We start from the raw sequence: 22,895 nt of genomic DNA on the forward strand, positions 1-22,895 counted from the left end.
ATTCCTAAAAATTAAACACATAGCTATCCTGTAACTAAGTAATCCCACTCCTACTTTATCCAAGGGACTTGGAAATGTTTGTCGCCACAAGCCTTATACGTTTACTATACACTGAAAATATGTACGTTTTCCTGGATGTAGCTTATATCTCAAACTTTAAAATTTTCTTCGAAGTGGGAAAAAACCCCAGCCATTCTCACTTGCTTGATCAGATGTACAGCCAGATTAGAACGTGAAGAAATGACCACTACATCTGCTGCATGATGGCGTTATGGGATGGGTGGGGACGGGGGACCTGAGGGCACCACGTCAGAACCATAACCTCGTTTAAAGGTGGCATTTTTAACAAAGCATAACTAACGATCTTCAATAAAAATAAGAAAAAAAGGCCAACCTGGGAGGAAAAGTCTATTTCCCTGAAACAACATAAACTTTTCAGCGGTCAGGAGCCCTGCCACACTCACTCGTCTTGTGACAATAGGGTCGAGGTCTTTAGGGTCCCGGTGGCTGAGGGTCATAAGATCGGCATTGAGGGTTCGAATGCGCTGTAAGCGCAGGCGGATGTATCGTGCAGAAGTAAATTCCAACAACTTGGGTGAAAGATCATCAGAGCTTGGTCTGCCATTGATTAGCGATGTATGAATCTAGAGATAAAGACATCAAAATAAACAAGTATCAATTTTAAGCATGCAAAAAATAGCCCTGATTGTTTTACATTCAGGACATAATCTTTACAGATACTATCTAAAATCAAACCAAACAATGGGGTTCTTATAGAAATCTAATATTCATTGACACTTGTGAACAGCATGATCACAGCCCAAGTTCAGTTTATTGAAGTTATTCGTTCCAGTGTCTCAGAGATTGCGGGAAACTTTTAAACAGGACCACTTCTCCCAGTGAGGTGAGGGCATTTTAACGTGTATCCACAGGCTTCTCTGAAACAGATTCTAAATGTCATGAATAGACTGGGGAGAGTGGGGGAAAGTGCCAGAAAGCTTTGTAACTCCCATTTTCTCATCTCTGCTCTTGAAACAATGCAGGGCTTGCTGCAGAGTTCCTGCTGTGAAAAACACTTGCAGGATTTTTGTAGTTTTAGCTCATCAAGGCATGCTACCGAGGCATGGCTTGTTTTTGATTACACTCTGACTTAAGGATGTGTGTGCAGTCCGGGCATGGAGAGCACGGAGCCGGAATATTTCATGAACCATCTCCAACCCTCAACACCTCCAGGGACAGGTAGAACTTCCCAGAGAAAACTGGGAGCTCTATATTTTAGAAGCATTTTCGCTCTCTTTAATATTTTAACAAATCTTATTGCCTTGGTGTCATGAGAAAGATGCTCTGAGAATGATCTGATGGAGTTATTAGATCACAGCACAGTGAAGGTTGAGGGATCTCCCTGAAGGGAAGAAATCAATAAAGTAAAATGTGTCAGTGGTGACATTAATCATCAGTAGACACCAGTCAATGGCACCTTAACTACAGCAGCTAGATAGTTAAAGATCTCTGTGATCTGTACCAGGAGAGCTCTATTTTGAGTGTTTCCTGTTGGCTCTGTGATGGCTAGGTTGTCACTGGAGGTGACACTGATGAAAAAACAGACCTTCTGGCCAGCAGGGGGCGCCATACCTCTCCGTGCTCAAGTGGCACCAGCCTGGAGTAATAGGAGGTGCAGATCACTTCGTCATCTGCCCTGTAAGTGGGCGGCCCCCGTCTTGGAGTGATATTGTAATGAGTCAAACATTCCGTGTCACTAACTGCATAGTACTGCCAGGGGCTGAACTCCATGCCATCCAGAGAATGCTCCAAAATCCAGTTTCCAGGCCGAGGGGCATTAGCAGCTTTAATGATGACATAAGCGACTTGAAAGACCTGGAACAAAGACATTGAAAACTGTCAATCGAAAATCAGTAACAAGTGCTCAAAAACCAAAGTGCCTCTTGAGAGCGTTGCCACCTGATGATGGCCTGTGTCTCTCACTGCTCATAAGTGTCTCTCACTGCTCATAAGTGTTAATCAGAAATGTATCTTGTAAATGTTTTCCTGGTGGCATTTGTCTTCAAAATAAACTCAAAAAATACTCACAAATAAATCTGTATTATTATTATTGTTGTTGTTATTAACAGTGTTAATATTGACATAAGTGCTTGTTTTCTTGTTTCCAATGTCTTTCTCCATCAGGATTCTGAATGATAATAGTTGTATTATATTTCATTAGTAGTCGTGTTAAATGTATTTCTCATATAGTGATTTGGAGATAACACAGCTGAATATGAGAAAAAAAGTCAGCCCGTTACACACTTATCACGATGGTTAAAATCCACAACACTGACAACACAAGATGCTGGTGAAGATGTGGAGCAACAGGAACTCTCATTCGTTGCTGGTGGGAATGCAAAATGGTACAGCCACTTGGGAAGACAGTTTGGTGATCTCTTAAAAATTAAATACAGTCTTACCATACAATCCAGCAATCATACTCCTTGGTATTTACCCAAAGGAGTTGAAAATTTCCATAGGTGAATGGATAGAGGAAGTGTGACACATCCATACAACAGAATATTATTCAGCGATTTAAAAAATGAACTCTTAATCCACAAAAAGACATAGAGTAAACTTAAATGCATATTGATAAGTGAAAGAAGCCAATCTGAAAAGGCTATATACAGGATGATTCCAACTATATTGCCTCTAGGCTTGTTGTTTTTTATTTTTGGTTTTAAGCTTCTCCCCATCTTAGCCGTCAACAATTCTAGCAACACAAGAGCCCCTTAAAATTAACCCAGCTGAAGCCACAATATTTCACATTTATCTACTGAATTATTCCCTGCAAAGGACGGTTTTATCTCATTATAATAACTCTGTTCACCTACAAGAAATGTCTCCCAATAAAATTTAGTCTATAAATGGTGTGAGTGTGAAACGTTGAGTGCCCATGTTCATGTGCAATTACACAATCACTGTTTCTAAAGCACATTTAGAGCAAAATAATGTTCTCAGATTTTAATAATCAGGAAAATCAGGAACTGTGTTATCTGTTATGAAAGTTTATATCTGGAGCTGAATGTCCAATGTTTAAAAATCTAGAACCGTCTTCATCGATTTAAACCACTTTTTTTTTTTTTTTGCGGTACGCGGCCTCTCACTGTTGTGGCCTCTCCCGTTGTGGAGCACAGGCTCCGGACGTGCAGGCTCAGCGGCCGTGGCTCACGGGCCCAGCCGCTCCGCGGCATGTGGGATCTTCCAGGGCCGGGGCACGAACCCGTGTCCCCTGCATCGGCAGGCGGACTCTCAACCACTGCGCCACCAGGGAAGCCCTAAACCACTTTTTAAAAAATTAAAATAATGCAAAGGCCATTTTGTCCTAGCATAAATATCTCCAGAACATTCTCCTATGAACATAAGTACATTTTTTTTCTTATTGTGAGTTTATTTTTAAAAAAAAACCTTTTTTCCCAATTTTGTAATTCATATATTCCATAATTTATATTTTTTAAGTCTACTATTTTTTAATATTACTGGAAAACCAAACACTTCTCAGAAATACCTGGCAATTAATCTTACTGTCTCCTCTAGAGCTAGTCCTGAAGAACATCAGAGTTTTTTTTAATGCGGCTTGGGGGAGGTTAGTTTCACCTTTGCAAAGTTCCAGGACTGTCCCAGAACACCACGATGGAAACCGGCCTAAGTAGCTTTCCATTTGGTTTTCATACTGATGCCCAAGCTAACTGGAGGAAGGACACCCTCTTCTTTACTCATCACTGTCCAATTGCCTTGCAAGTATTTTCACCATAAAAGGAGACGTCTATGAGCATGTGGACCACTGTGGAATATGTTAAAATAGACTTCACAAATTGCAGGTGCCAAGTGAGATGGCATGATCAGGCAGCCCCTTTGAGAGGGACGGAAATCAAGGTCATTTACAAATGGACTGACTGCATTTACCTTCTGTTTTCCAATTTCACATTAGAAAATGGACAGAACCAACAGGTTCACCTCCTGTGTGCTAAGAACTTCATGTATATCATCCCATTTAACTCCAAACAACCCCATGAGTTTCAAGTCATTGTGGTTCCCATTTTACATATTTGGAAACTGATGCTTAGAGAGGTTAAAAGACAAACTACTGAGAGTTGCAGGTCCCAATGAGAAACCAGGGGTCTCACTCCAGAGTCCTTAGCATCCACTAGACAACCCCCAAATGTCCACACACACTAAGGTCATTGAATTTTCTTTTTGTAACCCCAGAAAAAGACTCCTACATTCACTTGGGCGCTGGGTTCATGTCTAAACAGGCACCGTGGCAATTGTTTCTGTTAACTCTGCAGTTTCTGTTGTGACGGCCCAGGATGTGTGGGGGGGAGGGGATGGAGAGTGTGCAAGGAACAAAAACTAATGCTACGTAGCACCCGCTGTGGCCAAGGACAATGCTAAGTCCTTTATTAGAATTACTAGTCTTCAGACCCTTCCAACTATGTTCTTCTTATGAAATATGTACTGTCACTTCCCCTACTTTACAGATGAGGAAACCGAGGCACAGAAAGGTTACATAATCTTCCCAGGATCTCACATGTACTAATATGTAAACCACACTTCTACAGATTGCAAGGAAAAAGAATGAAACTCCCAGCTGAGCAGCTGGTGGGTACCAATCTGGTTTTCCAAACCACTGACCTCAACCAGTAGCAACTATTTCAATACCATGTTCTTGTACTTTCATCAAACCCTTGTCAACTTTTAGACGGACAGCTTAGTCACATGTAACAAAACGTAACCCAGTGGAAGAACAACCATAATGGGAAAACTTCAGAACCATCCCTCCAAGGATCAAGGCCTTCAGCTATGAAGCTGGGCGTTGTTCTCACAGTGTCTCACTAGTTCTCTAGGTCCCCAAATTGGAGACTAGGAAACAAACCAAGAAAGGGACTATGAAATATAAATCTGCAAAAGAGGAAGAGGAAGCTATGAAATATCTAAACGCTATTTGTTTTCACTTAAGTCACGTTATTGGCTGACTTATGTCTCCCCAAAATTCACAGGCTGAAGTCCTAACCCTTAGTACCTCAGAATGTGACTGTATCTGGAGAGAGGGTCTTTAAAGAGATAATCAAGGTCAAATGAGGTCAAATGGGTGAGCCCTAATCTCATCTGACTGGTGTCTTTTTAAGAAGAGAAGATTAGGACCCAGACGTAGGGGCAACCCTGTGAGGATACAGTGAGAAAATGGCCATCTGCAAGCCAACGGGCAAGGTCTCAGAAGGAATCAACCCTGCCAACACCTTGCTCTTGGACTTCCAGCTTCCAGAACTGTTTGCTAATAAATTTCTGTTGTTTAAGCCCCCAGGTTTCGGTATGTGCTACGGCGGCCCTAAGCAAATGAACACAAGCTAGTCTAATTCACCAATTGTGTGTTGACAGACCAGTCTTAACGCCCCCTATAGAAAAAGTAAGGAATTCTCTGTTAATATATAGAATTTTAAACCTTTGCCCAAATGAAATCCGTGATATTTCCGTTGCTGCTTTTTAGCATGGTTGACTAAAGTGCCTTTTCTCTCCATATAAGGTTGGCTGAACACAAAGTGATGATGCAGGGCTTTCACTAAATGCAGAGTCACTGAGGTCTTGCCAAACCTGCAGCTGATACAGCCACTTTCAAATCCACTTTCATCAGGGTTTTCTACCAAGAGGCCTTTGTTAATGATCACTGGAATGCACATAAACAGTGCCACATAAATAAAGCACACATACACCAAACACCGCTTTCTACACAGGAATCCAGACAGGAATTTTCATGTGGGCCTCAACCTTAAATATATTAAAACCCCCTCAGGCACAGAGATAAGAAAAATACACAGAGCGTAATTCTCCAATATCAGGGGCCAGCTTCAGACGTGCTCAGGGAAGCAAAGTGTTTCTTCTCCACAGAAAGCTCAGCTGCATAAGCTGCAGGGGCCCAGATACCACACGGGACCCCTGGCTGGAAATTCTCCACACAAGCACTTACCTGCCTCCGAGGCCATAATGAAACAATGAATGGAGAACTGTTTTCTCTTACCCGATGGGAAAAACCTTTTCACAGGCAAGAGAGGTTTAGTTTTAACAGTCAAATTAAACTTTTAAAAAAGAGTTCAGTCTATTTGGTAAGTAACATTGCTCAGTTATCCCTATAAAAGTGGTGAATCTGTGCTCTGTCAGCGTTATTTCTTAGGACATTATTAGACAATAAGATTCAAAATGATCGTCTGAGCTAACGTCTATTACTCAAGAATAAAGAAATAACTACTTACTAGAAGTCTAATTACTAAATGCAGCTATGACTCCCTTCTGGTTTTACAGAGTATGGATCACGGAACTAACTAATCAATGGATAATCGTGTGAAGTAGAAACAAACACTTGGCAGAACAAGAGAAGTTTGGGGCTTGGACGTTCACTTGGCACGTAAGATCCGTGGGATACACATTTTAGGTAAATCTCTTACGGGCAATGATCTTGAAATGTCATTTCTATTTGATTTTAGTAGCTGTTTTACTATTATTGCCTCAGTTTAGGACCAGTATACAAAATTAACAGACAAAAGGAAATAGCTTCATGAGTGAGAAGTGTGGAATAAAATAGGTTTGTTTCTCTTTAAATTTGCTGCTGTCAATAGAAGTGCGGGATAAACACGTCAGAATCCAGTCTCTTTCCCCCCCTTTCTTTTCTTCTTGCTTTTTCCTTTTATTGAGGGCAGGAGGGGCTGGTTACTTGTAATGGCAAATTTAGATCAGGTAGGTTTTTTTCCTTAAAATTCTTAAGCTTCGTGTCTCAGGAAATCAAGGAAGGCTCACTTCGGAAGCAAGCTCAGATTCTTCAGGTGGACCCTGAGGAAAAGCCAGGGTGAGAAAGATGATGAACAAGGAAGGAAGGGCAGAGAGACGGGCCCATCACAGAAGTACAGGGGAACCAGGACCCGTTACCTGAAGGTGGGAAAGGGGTATTTAAAGCTCCTTCAGAAGGAGTTCTGTTTCTCAACAACTAGAAAAGTTACCTCAAAAAGAGCCCACGGGGCTGCCCTGGTGGCGCAGTGGTTGAGAGTCCGCCTGCCGATGCAGGGGACACGGGTTCGTGCCCCGGTCCGGGAAGATCCCACATGCCGCCGAGCAGCTGGGCCTGTGAGCCATGGCCGCTGAGCCTGCGTGTCCAGAGCCGGTGCTCCGCAGCGGGAGAGGCCACAACAGTGACAGGCCCGCGTACCGCCAAAAAAAAAAAAAAAAAAAAAAAAAGAGCCCACGATAAGCTGTCCCATGGTCCATAAGCCACTAGTTCCGTCTCAGGATGCTAGGGGGATTATCTCAAAGGATACGTGTTGCGCTACATTAAGAATCAAAACTGGAAAGTAAGAGGCTGGTTTCCGTCCTTAGTCTCCATGGATCTCCCTGTAGAATTGCTCCCACAGTTCAATTTCACCAAGGGTTCTGGGAAGATTTTGCTAGGTTTTGTGGGAGGTGAGTTGGAACGACTTCAAAAGCACAGCCAGGCAGGTCACCAAATGTCCTTTGTGGGGATCTTCACTGCTTTCCCCCACCTGTAGGTGCCGGGTGACAGCTGAGCCCCAAGAATGAGATAAACCCGCTGCAAAATGCAGTTACCGGCCATTCTAGGACCTGGGAAATGCAAAGAGTGGCTTTCCCATACTCCTGACCACCGGTCAGCCGGAGCCATCGGTTTTCACCCAGGAACGTCTCAGTCTTTGAAATTACATTGGGCTTTTCCCCCAAATGCAGTGCAGTTTGTTCACATGTAGACAGAGGGGGCAGTAAATACCATTCCTTCCTTTCCCTCCCGAATGTGAAGGGGGCTTGGGAGTCCATCATGGAGATGGAAGGAAGTCATCAACGTTCCAGGAAAAAGCAAAGCTGGAGGTGGCGGCCTCGACGGTGGCTGCAGAGGTCAGCCTGACACTCTGCCTCTGGTGGCACAGGCTGAGTGGACACACGCTTGGTGGCCTTGTCCTGTGGGTCAGGGACCTGGGCCTCCTGAGAACAGCCTGCCCGGAAGAGAGACAGATGGAGCCCCGGAGTGATGCGGTCAGCTCGTCTCCCAGTTAGAAAAATGACTGCCCCTCTCCTGGGGGGAGGGCAGGCAGCAGAGATGTTACTGTCAGAGAAGCTCGCCTTCCTCCCCCAACCAGGACACAGGACACTGGGACCAAGGATGCCCCTAACACCTTTTCACTGGAGATTCATTCAGTGAACACTAATTGAGCATCTGCTTTGGAACAGGACCGTGGCAGGTGCCACAAAGACAGCGGTGAAGTGGGGGACACGGTCAGGGTGGCCTGGATGCCCCGACGGGGAGACAGAGGTGGGCCAAGTCCCCCGGGAGAAGGACAGAAGGCGGCCAGGGTGTCTGGTGGGGGCCAGCCTAGTCTGGAGAAGGGGTGGTCAGGGAAGGCTTGCCTGGAAAGTGGGGGAGAGTGAGTAGGAGATGTCTAGGTAAAGAGAGGGAGGTCAGAGGGATGGAGAGTGGGACCCTGCGGGGCCAGAGCATGGAGTGTGGGACATGGCAGGAGGCCCGGTTGGCTTGAGTGTCGAGACGGGAGGGGACTGGACAGGGCAGGGCTCTCTGCGAAACGTTAAAACTTCTAGACCATTCGAAGACCCTAAACCAGGGAGTTACCAGGTCACCAGGGATGAAAAGATTGGATGCCGGAACTGGATGCTGGTGCCGGGAAATGGTGAGAGCTGGTGGTGTTGACACAGTGAAGACCAAGACTAAAGTAGAGAAAAAAGCCAGCGGGTCTTAAAGAGTTTGCCAGAAGGCCCAGTGTGAGTGAGAAAGAAAACACGGAAGCCCAGCAGGGCTTTCCAGCTTTGGCCAGACCCCCTCTCCACCTCAGGAAGATGGGACAGGTCTCCCCGACATGGCCCCAAAGCCCACACTTTGCCCTTCTTCCCTCAGTCCCAGAGAATGTCTGGCTGAAAACATTTGAAAGCTTCTTTTCACATCCTCTCTTGGTCCTCACGTTGACCTATGGTGCCCAGCAGGTCCAGCAACGGTTAGCAGCAAACCGCCTGACAGCCCTCTTTTCATCCCTCATCGTGAGAAAACAGTTCAATTGCACCTCAGAAAGTAAAAGGGGCCCCTAATCATTAAGCCTCACAAATCCAACTGGCGACACCATCTAGAAAAGCTGTGCAAATCTGCACTTTACTAACTCCATTAAACATTAACCTGTGAGTTATACATTTACAGCCTCTAGACACAATAATTATGTGTTTCTTTCACTAAATCTAGCTGAATCGCTTATAGTTTTAGCCCTAGAGAGATTAGAAAGCATTTTTTGTTTTTGCAAGATTTCACTCAGTACATGGAACCTTGGTCTACATGCTATTTGAAGATTCTCATCTTTCTTTAGGTACCTCTAACTTCACTGAGCATCTATCATTCGTCAGGCATCAAGCTGACACATCATCACATTTAAAGCTTTTTTTAAAAAGGAATATCTAAACAAAGGTCTTATACAGGAAGGCTTTTGTTTATTTAAAAAAGTACAGTGGGAAGCTAAGTGGCACAGCTGCATGGAAAACAAGATGGCGGTTCCTCAAGAAAGAAACTTAGAATTACCATGTGATCCAGCAATTCCACTCTGGGTATATACCTACAAGAACTGAAAGCAGGGACTCAACAACAGGTATCTGGGCAACAATGTCTATTGAAGCACTATTCACAGTAGCCAAAAGATGGAAACAAACCAGATGTCTACCACGGATAAATGGCTAAACAAACTCTGGGATACAAGGGAATATTATTCAGGTGTGAAAGTTTGATACCTGCTACAACATAGATAAAGCTGGAGGACATTATGCTAAATGAAGTAAGCCAGACACAAAAGGACAAATACTGCATGATTCCACTTACATGAGTTACCTAGAATAGTCGAATTCATCGAGACCCAAATAAGAATTGCGGAAAACGGGGGCAGGGGAGGGGAGGATGGGAAGGTACTGTTTAATGGGGACAGAGTTTCAGTATGAGATGATGGGAAAGTTCTAGAGAGGGATGGTGGCGATGACTGCACAACAATGTAAATGCACTTAGTGCCAGTGAATTGTACACCTAGAAATGGTTTAAATGGTAAATTTTATGTTATGTATATTTTACCACAAGAAAAAAAAAAGATGTGAAAATAAGGAGAGAAAAGTGAATGATACAAAGACTCAACTTTTTGTGGAAGATGAAGATTTCTAAATTGAACATGACGAGGGACCAACCTTGGAGAAGCCAACCGAGCCATCTGGAGGGCAAGCTAGCAGCTCAGAGGGGATGCGTGATAACCTGTCTTTCCCATGACCCTATTTCTGTCAGTTTCTTACTAAGCTCTAGTGAGGCCTGATGACACGTCACAAAATACAAAACTGGAGCCCAAACTGTTAGGGTTTGAGAGTGAAAGGAGACCCCTGAGTGACATGGCTGGAGACTCTCAGCTCAGAGGGCGGCATCTCCTCCTGGTGACGTTGACTAAGTGCCTGGCTGACCTCTGGGCAGCCCTATTCTTGGCCTGGCCCTGGAGTCCAGTACGGCATTGTAAACGATCCTAAATGGTGAGCAACTCAATGGAGGCCTAAGAAACAGTTATTTCACGGGCTTTCTTGTGCTTCTAGCCCCTGAAGAACAAAGATAAATATCTTCTGATTGTATGCCATAAAATAGAGAAAACAAAATTTTAAATTATAAGACTGACAATTCTCACGGTCACTTAATTGGCAGGGAAAAGGTATTGGACACTATTAAAACAACACTAGATAGGTCACTTTATGATCTTATTTTTAGAAAGATGATTAAGAGTAACTCAAATTTGATTTAAAAAACTATTATAGAGGGGGTATATGGAAACTCATTTTTTCTGTAAATCTAAAACATCGCTATAAAATAAAGTCTATTAATTTAAAAAGACACACAAAACAAAGGAACAGAACTATTTACACATGTTATAATAGTTATCAGTTATTCTAAGAAAGCTTAAACCCCTCCGGTTGGCTGCACAGAAGCTAATAAGTGGTTTTCAGGCTTCACCAAACTTCTCAGGTATGTGGGCTTAGACAGCTGTGGCATCCCAGTTAATTATCTGCAGGTTTTAAATTGATCTCGCGGTTTTCCCAGCCTTCATTTCCGGACCTTATGGGGCATGGAGGCCACCAAGCCAGGGCGAGCCAGTGCTCTCCAAGTATCTGTGCAGAAATCTCAAAGGAGAACAGACCTGAATGCACTGGCACAAGCAGGCCTAGTCCCTAGAGTTTCCACCTTTGTCACTACTTTGGCAGCCTCATCACCTCACCAAGGCCAATGCTTGCAGAGTCAGACTTCCAGAATTACTCCCCACCCTCCTCCCAAAAAGGTAGTGATTAACAGATCTTAAATTTCTTACAATCCAGAGAATTACAGAAGGAAATTTAATGTTTCCCAGGATTCAGGCTTAAAGTGATAAATCCAGCTGTGTTCTCTACACCCCACTGCATTATTCACAACGAATACTGTGAATATGGATCTACATGTTATCCCGATTTCTCACGTTGTAAGTGTGAAATAACAAATAGAAAAACACTATAAAATGCACAATACAGATGTAAGGTATCACTATCAGATTTGTAATCACTTTCCCTAAGCGCCATAGTTATTCTGCTGACAACTGGCACCTCTCACGATGATGACATTTGCAGTTCATTCAATTTTTTTCTCATTTGTTATGACCTGAAAATTCTGTCCTGCCTCTTACACTGATTTTCAAATATCTAAAACTGTCACCACCATTTGACAAAGCATTTGCCTCATCAGAGATAAATAATCCTGGCATAATTTACACATGTGAAGGTGATAAACAAGACCAAACAAATACTGTCTAAGCATCTGAACTCAGCCCAGTGCTCCCAAATACATGTTCAATACAGTGACCAAATGTAAATAAATGAATATATCTATATCTGAATGAATGAATGAGTGAATGAATGAATAAGTAAATTCCTTGCTATTCAATTAACAGAGAACAAAGAAAGAAAGAACCTTTTAGTCTCCATGCTGCTGAGAGGTTGTGAGACACACTCTTTCATTCACTGTTAGTGAGTATATAAATTGAGCAATATTTTTGAAAAAAAATAAAACAATAAAAATTAATTTTCAAAAATGTTTAAGCTCTTTTGGTTTTGTTTTTTTTGTTGTTGTTGTTGTTGAATGAGTGAATATATTGCATGTTTCCTTATATAAGCACCACTTAGCAACATCATAAGCGAATTCAGTAAGCTTTACAGAATTTGTAGACATTCTCACCATTGGGCCATTTTTTTGTGCTGACCCTTTCTAACACCAAGGGTTTTAACAATAAAATGGAAAACATCTTTAGGGGGTTAATTAATGAAACCTTGGTAAACATCTTTTTTAGTGATTAACCTTAATAAAAGACAATCTCAAGTACTTGAGAAATGTATGGATAACATGTACGTACTCTTGAGTAATTTCCTCAAATATTTATTAGTCAAGTTTCTCACAGGAGCTGGACGATGGTCCGTTCAAGTCTGGAGTATCTATGCTGCTAAATTAAAATCTTCATGCTTTGGCTATCCAGTGCAAAGGTGACAAGACTGACATTGTTTTGGAGGTTAAGAAATTGAATGTAATTTCCTCTGAGGGGACAAAAGATCTCTTCTCCTTAGGAGACAACTTTTAGACTTATTCAAAGCTGAAACAAAACTCAGCTGACTAGTTTTGTAAAATGTAGTATTACAGAAATTGCTTTAGTCTGGAAAAAATGTAAACATAGTTTATTACCAGTTTGTACCTTCACCATAGAAAAGCCTTCAAATCATTCTTGTGGAATGTCTGATTTTCAGTGGCATTGTCAGATGGTTGAGTAGTGAGTCTGAAGAGACAAAGCTGGGGCCAGTATACGGAAGGCTGAACTTTATCAGGTATTCAACAGGATCTGCTGAAAACATTTCAGCAGAAAAATGAAAGACGGTTCTTGTGGCAGTGATGTGAGGAATGGCCTAAAGTTGGGGAAGATGAGGTAGCGGATGTGAGGTAATAAAGTCTTTTACTAGAGTGATGGCTACGAATATATTTAAGAAATGAATGCAACTAATATTCAAACAATTAACAAGAAGACCCAGTAAGAGGCTAGATATAAAGAATGGAGAATCCCTGACTAGAATGGGAGAAAGCAGCAACCCCTGAGTAAAAGCTTACTATAAGAGACAAAGCCAAAAGTAGAACTCTGATCTCCTGATTCCCCATCCAATTCTCTTTCCACTGTAGCTGTTGACTGATTTGGAATGTTAAAGCTGGTCTGAAAGACCACAAGCTTCAGTAGGCAATCTGATATGGCATAACAAAAACTCAGTTAAATTACTTTTGAGGATTTTTTTTTCTTAAACCATGGTTATAATTCTAGCTTTTGTGCTAACTAGCTTTAATCTTGGGCAAATCATTTGCCTTTGACACCTCTTCTGTTTTTATATGAATTTATTTCTTTTGTTAATATTGCACAGACGTTTTTCTTGTCTCCCACAATAAATAATTTCTTTGAGGGCAGTAATATGGACTATAGGTGGATCTTCTACCATTGATTGTTTATCATACCTAAGAAGTGGCTCTGTGAAATGGTGTCAAATTAATGAATATAAATAGTTGAGAACATCTTGTTAGAAACAACACGAAATGTTAATAAAAACACAAACAGGGCTTCCCTGGTGGCGCAGTGGTTGAGAGTCCGCCTGCTGATGCAGGGGACACGGGTTCATGCCCCGGTCTGGGAAGATCCCACATGTCGCGGAGCGGCTGGGCCCGTGAGCCATGTCTGCTGAGCCTGTGCGTCCGGAGCCTGTGCTCCGCAACAGGAGAGGCCACAGCAGTGAGAGGCCCGCGTACCGCAAAAAAAAAAAAAAAACCCCAAAACCCCACACAAACAGAACCTGATCTGTTCACATTAATTTAGGCTAGTGGGGAAGCTTCCCTACCTTTTATTAGGCCTCTGACTACTTAAAAAGAGTTTCTAGCATTCATAAGTACCTGATAGCCACTGCCATGTTATACTTTATTAGGAGAAGAAAATGTCCCATTTCACAGGAGAACCATTTCCCCACACTCTTCTTCATCCTTCCTCCCAAAGATTTCATGTGGCAGCAACGAAGGGCAAGGGGCACCCTGAAAACGACCTTTCCATTTTTAAGTTAACACAAAGAATGGCTTGGTTTGGCTTCTGTGACTTTCACTGGAGAAAAATGTTGTACACTATATACGTAAGTTTCCTCAGCTTCTTGTGATTGATAGAAAACGCCAGTATTCAGTCCTTACTCCTGGGCAAACTACTTTAGGGCACTTACAGGCAGGCAGGCGGCCCACAGAGGAAGGCTTTTGGATTCGCAGAACTCTCCCTATACAGCACTCAGCGTCAGTATAACCTGAAAGTTCTTGCCCCAGGAACTCTGGCCAGCACAGCCTTTTCTGGGGCTTCTTAGGTTATTGGCTCCAGCATAGGTGGGTAGGAGAGCTAAATCAGCAGAAGAAAAGCAAAAACTGAGGAAGGAAGACAGGAGAGGTCATAAGAACAAGGGAGCAGAGTCTGTGACTAATAAACACTGAGATGGCTTTTTTATGTGATTTGTAAAATGTCTTTAGAGGCAATTCCAAAAGAAAAGTTTCAAAAATAGTCTAAGTAATACCAGCATCACTACAATAAGTGCATGGCCCCCCAAGGGTACCATTTTAAAGGATAATCATTTGATTCTATGAGTTATATGATTGTTTTAAAAAATATTAGAGTTTATTTTAAAATTCAATATAAAAAGCACTGCTTAAGTGATGGCTGTGACCCACAAATATAAGGAAATTTGTAGGATGTGTGGGTGGGATGGAAACGCTATTAATTTTATAGTCTAAGGACTAAATTCAGCGCTATGTACTTCTGCACTGGCCACCATTAAAAACTGAGGCTGCTGGACATTTGATGAGGAAACAAGATTTTAAGAAAAGTGCAAATGAACGGCATGTGTAATTTCAAAGCAAGCCTGCCTTACAGAATATATGGGTGTTTGGGTGAAGCAGAGTGAATAGCCCGTCTCAATTTTAATATACAGAAGCAACACAGTATGAGAATAACAGAAGTTTTTGTAGCTCAACAGACCTAGTTTACATCCTGGCTTCACCCTTTTGTAGTTGAATAACCCTCTGCAAATCATTTAGCTTCTCTGAGGCCCAGTGTCCTTACCTGTAAAATGTCTAGTGAAGGGCCTGGCAAACAGAAAATACTCCATAAATAACAGTTCCTCTGTAAGGGTGGGTTTTTTTTTTTTTCAAACTAAGGGTCAAAAGCCTTTGGTAGATTATGAAATCAATTTAGTAGGTTACAACTAGCATATTTTAAAAACTGAAACAATAAAAAACATCAGAGTGCACTGCACATAATGGTAAGTATTGTTCCATAATGCATATGCTGAGTTTTGATATAAATGCATTTTTTTACTGTGGATTACAACCAAAAAGTTTCAAAGTCTCTGTTCTACAGAGAAATTCTCAGATTATTATATTAAAAAGGCTTTAGGAGTGCTGCCTTTATCCAAATGGTACTCTGTAAATTTTAAGAACTTAATCAAAGTGTTCCTTACCTTCTAACTTGTTGCAGTAAAAATAAGACATGAATCATAGAGAAGATAAATTTAATCTGCTACTGTAGGGCATTAAATTCTATTTTAAGATTGGTTTCTGTGTTATACTGACTAATTTATACTTCTAAACACTTTATAGTTTATACGTATATCATTTATAGTTGATTAAACACATCTAGAAATTTCTACAAAAAGTTGGCTATTAGCTTCTATTATGGGAAAATTAGATACGATTTCTAAATAATTTTAAATTATAAAACTTTTAAAAAGGATTGCAACTTGCCTAAGCATGAAGACTGCTAGAGTAATATTCCCATCCTGATGAGTAGTAAAACTCAAAGGCCTCTATGAGCACATACAGTGATGTCCCACACTGGCTCAGTAAAAAGGAGAGCTCCCAAAACAAACTGTGAGGGTCAATAACAGGCCTCTTTTCTCCTTCAGGTCTTGATGTAGAACCAGACTGACAGTAGAATGAGTCCCTAGTGCTGTTAAGATGGTGAGCTAGGCAATTTTAGGTTGGCAGGATAGGAATTTTAGGTTGGCTGAAGGGTAGAATACTAGAAATTACAGGATTCAATGATACAGCTGAATCTTGATATAACTGTATCTTAAATTTATAATTTTAGCTGACCAGGCCAGATTGGCTATTATTAGAACCTATGCAACTGAAGTTTAGGAATCTTGTTTTAAATTAGCGCCCTGGGCAATTCTGATCCTCATTCTGGTTTGAACGCCCTGTGTTAAAGGGACAGCAAGGATCCAAAAATATAAAAAGATGGAGTTCAAAAGTATTTATCCCAACCTTACAGGTATCCAATGTCAAATACTGGATCAGACTCTGACACTCAAAGTACTTCCTTCTTGGTATTATATTAAAGATATGAGTCAGCAGGTAGAAATACTTGATGTTTTCCAGTTATTTAAGAATAAGAAATGGTATGTTGCTTCATTGGAATTCACTGGTGAGAAGCAAAAAGTATGAATGAGAAAGGTCTCTTTAGATTAGACATAGAAGTAAAAGGTAGCAATCAATAAAAGTTATTAAGAGTAAACTCAGCAAGAGAGAAGTGATAAATCATTCAACAGCTTGATGAATCCATTTGGCTCCTGAGCAGAGATCTCATACCTTTTGTGGTGTAGGTGCCCTTTCCTCCGTCCTCAGAAAAGAATAAAGAATAAGGCAAAAGGTGGTTCCTTCCTATTTCAAATGAGTTGAGAGTACAGGGTAAGTCAGCCTATAATCTTAAGTTCTTTTTTCCTAAATTTAAAACTTTTCTGCTATTTGACATCGACATTGGGTTGGGCTGAGCCATGCTTGCTGTCAACGTCAAGCGTTGAGATTAGCACCACAAATCCTCCACCAGGACTGAGTCTTGGCATCAGGCTTTGTCCATCATCAACCTTGAATGTGAGAAAAGGCAAGCATGAATACCATTCTTGGGAAGAAACAGCAGCTGTGCAAGGTGAAAGAAATCACAGGAGACAGCAAAGCCTGGGGAAAAGGATGGTAGTAACAGAAGTGAGGTAGAAAGCTAGTCCTTAGCTCCTCCAACTGTCAGCTGAAGAACTTAGGGTCAAACACTCCCTGCACGGCAAGTACATGAGTCCCCTGAAATTGTAAGGTGCCCCAAGAAATGACCTGGCGTTCCCCTCTTGCTTATTTTTTAGCTCAAACTCTGACAACGTTGAAAGTATTTGGAGACTGACACCTCTCTTTCTCTCACTTTCTTTTTTACCTAGAGGTTACAGTAGAGGATGAACAGAGATGGCAGCCAATACCAAAAAAAACCAAAACAACAACAACAACAAACAAACAAAAAAACCAAAACAGATTATGAGAAAAGTCTGCATTACACATGGGTAGAATTCACCCCATAAGTCAAAGAACTTTTCAAAATTACAAGGGAGGGAAGGCAGAAGGGACTAGATATTTGAGGTGTTAAGTGGCAGGCTGTTAAAGTCCCCCACTATTATTGCGTTACTGTCGATTTCCTCTTTTATAGCTGTTAGCAGCTGCCTTGTGTATTGAGGTGCTCCTATGTTGGGTACATATATATTTATAATTGTATCTTCTTCTTGGATCGATCCCTTGATCATTATGTAGTGTCCTTCCTTGTCTCTTGTAACATTCTTTACTTTAAAGTCTATTTTATCTGATATGAGTATTGCTACTCCAGCTTTCTTTTGATTTCCATTTGCATGGAATATCTTTTTCCATCCCCTCACTTTCAGTCTCTATGTGTCCCTAGGTCTGAAGTGGGTCTCTTGTAGACAGCATATATATGGGTCTTGTTTTTGTATCCATTCAGCAAGCCTGTGTCTTTTGGTTGGAGCTACAAAAAAATAAATAAAATAAAATTCAAAAATTAAAAAAAGAGACTAACAGAGCAAGCTTAGTGACTGGCCTTATAAGTCTACCACTTGAGACTCTGTGTTCTTTATTTATAGAGAGGCAGAAAAAAGAGTTCAGAGAAGAGGTCAGTGTCACAACTTAAGATATCTGAAAGAGAAGTCAGGCCTTTCTTTCCATTTTCTTACACTATTTGTTTCCTTCACTTGAAACTATTGTTAGACCAAATTGCAATAGGGTTCACCAAATGGACTCCATTATGCAATTCAATTGTGCCCCTTGCTGGCTCCTGATTTCCCTATTTGATACAAGAAGCTAGTGAACTTCCATTCTTTTCTCTGCTAAAATGCCTAAAAAATCTATATTTAGGAGATAGAAAAGCATATTTACAATATGCTTAGCCTTGGAGTCTCCATGTCAGAGTTATGGAAGAAACTATTCTGAAAACTGCCCTTCCGTAACCCAACATGTTCACACGTCACAAGTCCTTATCAAAGTTATGGGTTGGGTTTTCACATTTCCAGGTAAAAAGTCTGCTCCCTGGCAGTCCTTAAACTTTACGTGACAAACACTGTACACCCTCAGTCCAGGCTTCTCAGTATCTAACATCCCCGTTAACACCCCAGCAAACAACAAAATATATGCACTTATCACAGTTTGATCCCACTTGAGCATCGACGGCCACTATTTTGATATAACCATGTTCATGTTCCAAAAGCTGATGAGTGTCCAACAGCAGCAAAGGATAGACATGTTGGCACCAATAATACTGAAGTTTGGTTTTTAACTGCATTTTTTGTCAGTTTGGCTGGGAAGATCTGGACAGCTGGAAGTGAGCTTCTGCATCACTTCCTGTTTCTTTCTTTGTAACAATTTTCCACCTGTGAAGCCCACCACCCCACCACCAAGCGCAGCTGCAATTCCTGCCACTCTGAAGCCTGCAAGGAGGCCAGTCGGGCCCCCACCATTCCTCCGATGAGAGCACCTGCCACAGGCAGAGCTGCCAGCTTGTATTTTGCAGCCTTCCCCAAGTTTTTGGTTCCCTCGTCAACACTCACAGCAGCACTGTTGATATGGTCTTCGATGCTGTTAATCTTCTCCTGCTGAGAATTCACTAGGAGAGAGAAATCAGTGACCAGTTGGCTGAGTTCAATTAAGTTCGCTTCTAAGGTTTCCCATGATTCTGCAGCATTTTGATCTCGAGGAATTTCAGGCAACACATATATCTGAGTCATGTTCTGAGGATTAGCTTCATCTTCAGTAGCGTGAAATGTTCCACCAACAGCCATGGATCTGGTCAGAGAAGGCTGTAATAAGGTTCCTTCATCATTAAATTGTTTCTTACGTTCTTCTACGGATTCTAGATGGAGTTGAAGAAATTCTGCTGTGGCTGCTGATGCTTCTTCTTTAACAGGATCTATCATTCTTTTCAGAAGTCCTAGGTCATCCCCTTGGACTTTCAAACAAAGCTTCTCCATTTCTCGGATACTGGAGTGGAGTTGCTTCAGCAACTGTACGTCTAGGCTGGTGTGTCAATGCAACTGTACGTCCTGCATTGATGTGCTCTTCATGCAACTTGTCCCAGATTCTGCGCCTCTGATACTTCTCAGTATTTAGCTGGTGCTTTCTTAACCTCTCCAGGTCTGTTGGGATTACCATCTTAGTAAATTTCTGAAGAGCTGGTTCAAGACGGCGTAATTTCACTTTTTCTTCATCTTCAGACATCCTAAAAAAAACGCTGTGTCTCTTCTACTTGCAACAACTACCTCCTCCACTCATGTAGAATAACCCGATGTCCTGCTTCCTGCGGGGCGACCCTCCTGCGCGCGCGGGGCTGGCACCCAGCCCACATTGCGGCCAGGGCCTTACGCCCCCGAGGCGGCCTCTCGCGATCCTGTTTAAGCTCTTTGACCCAGAAATCCCATTTCCTGGAATCTACGCTAAAACATAACCAGCACTGCAGCCGCAAAACTATTCAGATATTTGTTGCAGTGTAATTTATAAAATTACAATCACCTTAAATGTTCAACAGTGTGAGCAGGTTAAACAAATCTCTGTATACCCAGATGATGACATTATTCTGCCATTAAAAATTGTTACAGAAATTCAGATGCCAGCCATGAAGAAGAAATGGGTACTGCCTGGCCCTCTGGCAATAAACAACTAGAAACTGGACAAAGGGTTTTCTACTGAAGCCACTTTCTAGGCTGGTGTGTCAATGTCTTACGAAGTTAAATGTGCACACGTCCATTGGCCAAGCAATTTCACTCCTTAAGAAATAAAAACATATGTCCAGAAAGACTTTTATAGAATGTTCACTGCAGCTTTATTTACAATAGACAAAACTGTAGCAACTAGTAGACTAAAAGGTTCTGGAGAGCTAATGCACAATATCGTGATCATAGTCAACAATACTGGATTATAAACGTCAGAGTTGGAATTATTTTCAATACAGAGGAAGAAATGATAATTATGTGATGTGATAAAGGTGTTAGCTAACACTGCTGTAGTAATCATATTGCAATATATAAACCTATCAAACCAACGTGTTTTGTACCTCAAACCTACACAACGTTATATTCAATTATATCTAAATAGATGAATAAAACAGAATAAAATAAAATAGGCACTGACAGGAGAAATTATAATAACCCAAACACCCTAACAAGAGGATGGATAAACAAAGTGTGGTATATTCACGGAGTGAAATATTGCTCAGAAATAAAGGAACGAACCACTAAAAGCAACAATGGGGGAATCTCGCAGACATAATGCCAAGAGAAAGAAGACAGACACAAGAAAGACAGGTCATGTGATTGCATTTATATGACGCTATATAACAGGCAAAGCCAATCTAAGTGAAAAAATATTCAGAACAGTGGTTCCTCTGGCCAGCAGGTGTCGGGGAGGGGAGCTGGTGAACGGAACAGGATGGACACAGGGGAACATTCTGGGTGATGGAAATGCTCTACATCTTGATGGCGGTGAGGCTTATACATGTGACTGTATTTGTCAAAGTGCACCCAACTATACCCTTAAGATGTGTGCACATCACTGCATGTAAATTGTATCTCAATAGAAAGAAAAAATGAAAGACAACTGTTATGATCACACTGGATGAACTATTTTGGCTCCACAAACAGGCCTTTTCTATGATGCTCTCTCCCAGGTACCTTTCCTCCACCTGGTCCTACATTCGGGTCGTTTCTCTGATGCTCTGAGCTGCCCTTCCTATATGTGCCCCATACCTGCTCAGCTCCCCTGACCCCCATATCAGCCAGCAGAAGTGATCGGCTTACCTGCCTCTTTCCCCAGCTAGCCCAGAAGCCCCTGAGGACCACAGTCAGCCTTAAGCAACAACTGAAGTACAGTGATGATACCAACATTTATATGGAACCTACTGTTTGTTGAATACTTTCCCTGGATGTCGCTACTGTCTTGTTCATGAAGGAATCCTGAGACCCCTGCCATCAATAAGCAGACGTTACGAATTATTAAATATAGACAATGCGCTCAGATATGCTGGAACGGATCAGAAGATAATTCCTGGGTGTTAGGATCACAAGGGAGTTTTTTTAACAATTCTTTTCTTATGTTAAAAAATTTCTGCTTCTGTATCATAATAAAGGAAGTTCTACATAGAGAAAAGTTCCACTGAAGACATAAGAAGCACATGAGTTATTCTGAGGTATAGCAGAGGTATTCAGGAGCTACTTTGTTTTTTTACTTTGTTACAGCTTTCTTTTTAAAGATCAAGATGTTAGATGTTCCAATTTGAATACACTGCTAAGTAAAAAGCAGAAAGAAAAAAAAAAAAGCAAACACTAGAATGGATTCCAAAACGTATTTTTCAAAGAAAAATTTTTTCAGAAACTAAAACATCTTTTTTTTTTTAGCTTTACTATAACAGGAAGAAATAATTCCAGAACAGACCTCCCTTTCTTTCCATAAATATACAAAAAGCTTTATTTTGAAGCCAAAACAGTTGGAGATATGAAAAGTATATTTTGACAGAGTCCTGCAAAACTCTCTTCGCTCATTTCCCAGAACCCTCCCAAGGCTGATCTAAGAAGCCCTGCAGAGCAAGCAACACTGTAACAGTATGGCCAACACTCTGCCATTCAAAACAGAAAAGAAAAAAGGGGGAAGGTTTGGTAAACTAAGTTGTGCTAACTGGAAAAATGGTTATGCTTGACTGTTTGGCAGACCACCGTTCATGACAGACAAAGGATAAAGCTTAAAAATAAATCTTGCCAGGAAAGGAAGCTCCACATATGGCCTCAATTATTTTCATGTATTCAGCTCACTAGTCACTAACATTGAACAATTTAAGGTACAATATCTGTATTGCCACTTGGTCCTATAGCTCTTTACATCACCTGAAGATAAAGGTATAGCCCCTAAAAGGTAAGCTATGGGAGACCAGCAGAGGGAAGCCTCTTTTCAGAAGTGTGAGGAGGCAGTGGGGGGTTCAGATGTGTCTCAAAGTCTTTACCCCACGTCCTGTGGCAGGGTGGGGTTGCCTCATGTTTTCTCCACTTGAATCTTTGCCCACTTCAGAGACTGGAAGGTCCAAAGAGCACAGAGGAAGATGCTGTGTGACACTGAGGCCAGGTCTTAAAGGGATGCAACTTCTGCCTCTTTCTCTGGAACACCTGTGCTGGAGCCCTGAACTGCCCTATTCGCAATGCTGCCTTAGGGCTGCCATGCTGTGAGGAAGCCCCTAGCCCACAAGGAGAGTCCACACAGACAAGCCCAGAGACCACATGAAGGGAGAGCCTTGGCCAGCCCTCAGCTGCCCCAGCACCCCCTCCCCCAGCAACTCCATCCCAAGGACTGCAGCCTGAGATACAACCACTCACAGTCAAGCCCTTCCTGAAACCTTGACCCCCAGAAACAAACC

General features: G+C 41.8%; 2 protein-coding genes across 2 annotated transcripts in view; both read right to left on the reverse strand.

Moving 5' to 3' along the window:
* Positions 1-22,895, reverse strand: part of LAMA1 (laminin subunit alpha 1) — a 159,848-nt gene that overhangs the window by 104,518 nt on the left and 32,435 nt on the right. The window contains exons 4-5 of the mRNA XM_032654047.1: positions 1,633-1,875; positions 465-644 (exon numbers count right to left, since the gene is read on the reverse strand). Coding sequence (XP_032509938.1) covers positions 465-644; positions 1,633-1,875 — 423 coding nt within the window. The remainder of the gene's footprint in view (positions 1-464; positions 645-1,632; positions 1,876-22,895) is intronic.
* LOC116739036 (syntaxin-17-like) lies at positions 18,776-19,717 on the reverse strand. Its single transcript, XM_032603084.1, is given in 3 exon segments — positions 18,776-18,957; positions 18,960-19,503; positions 19,535-19,717. Coding segments are annotated over 3 exon segments (909 nt in total).

Source organism: Phocoena sinus, chromosome 14 (assembly GCF_008692025.1).
Source record: "Phocoena sinus isolate mPhoSin1 chromosome 14, mPhoSin1.pri, whole genome shotgun sequence".
NCBI classification, from domain to species: domain Eukaryota; kingdom Metazoa; phylum Chordata; class Mammalia; order Artiodactyla; family Phocoenidae; genus Phocoena; species Phocoena sinus.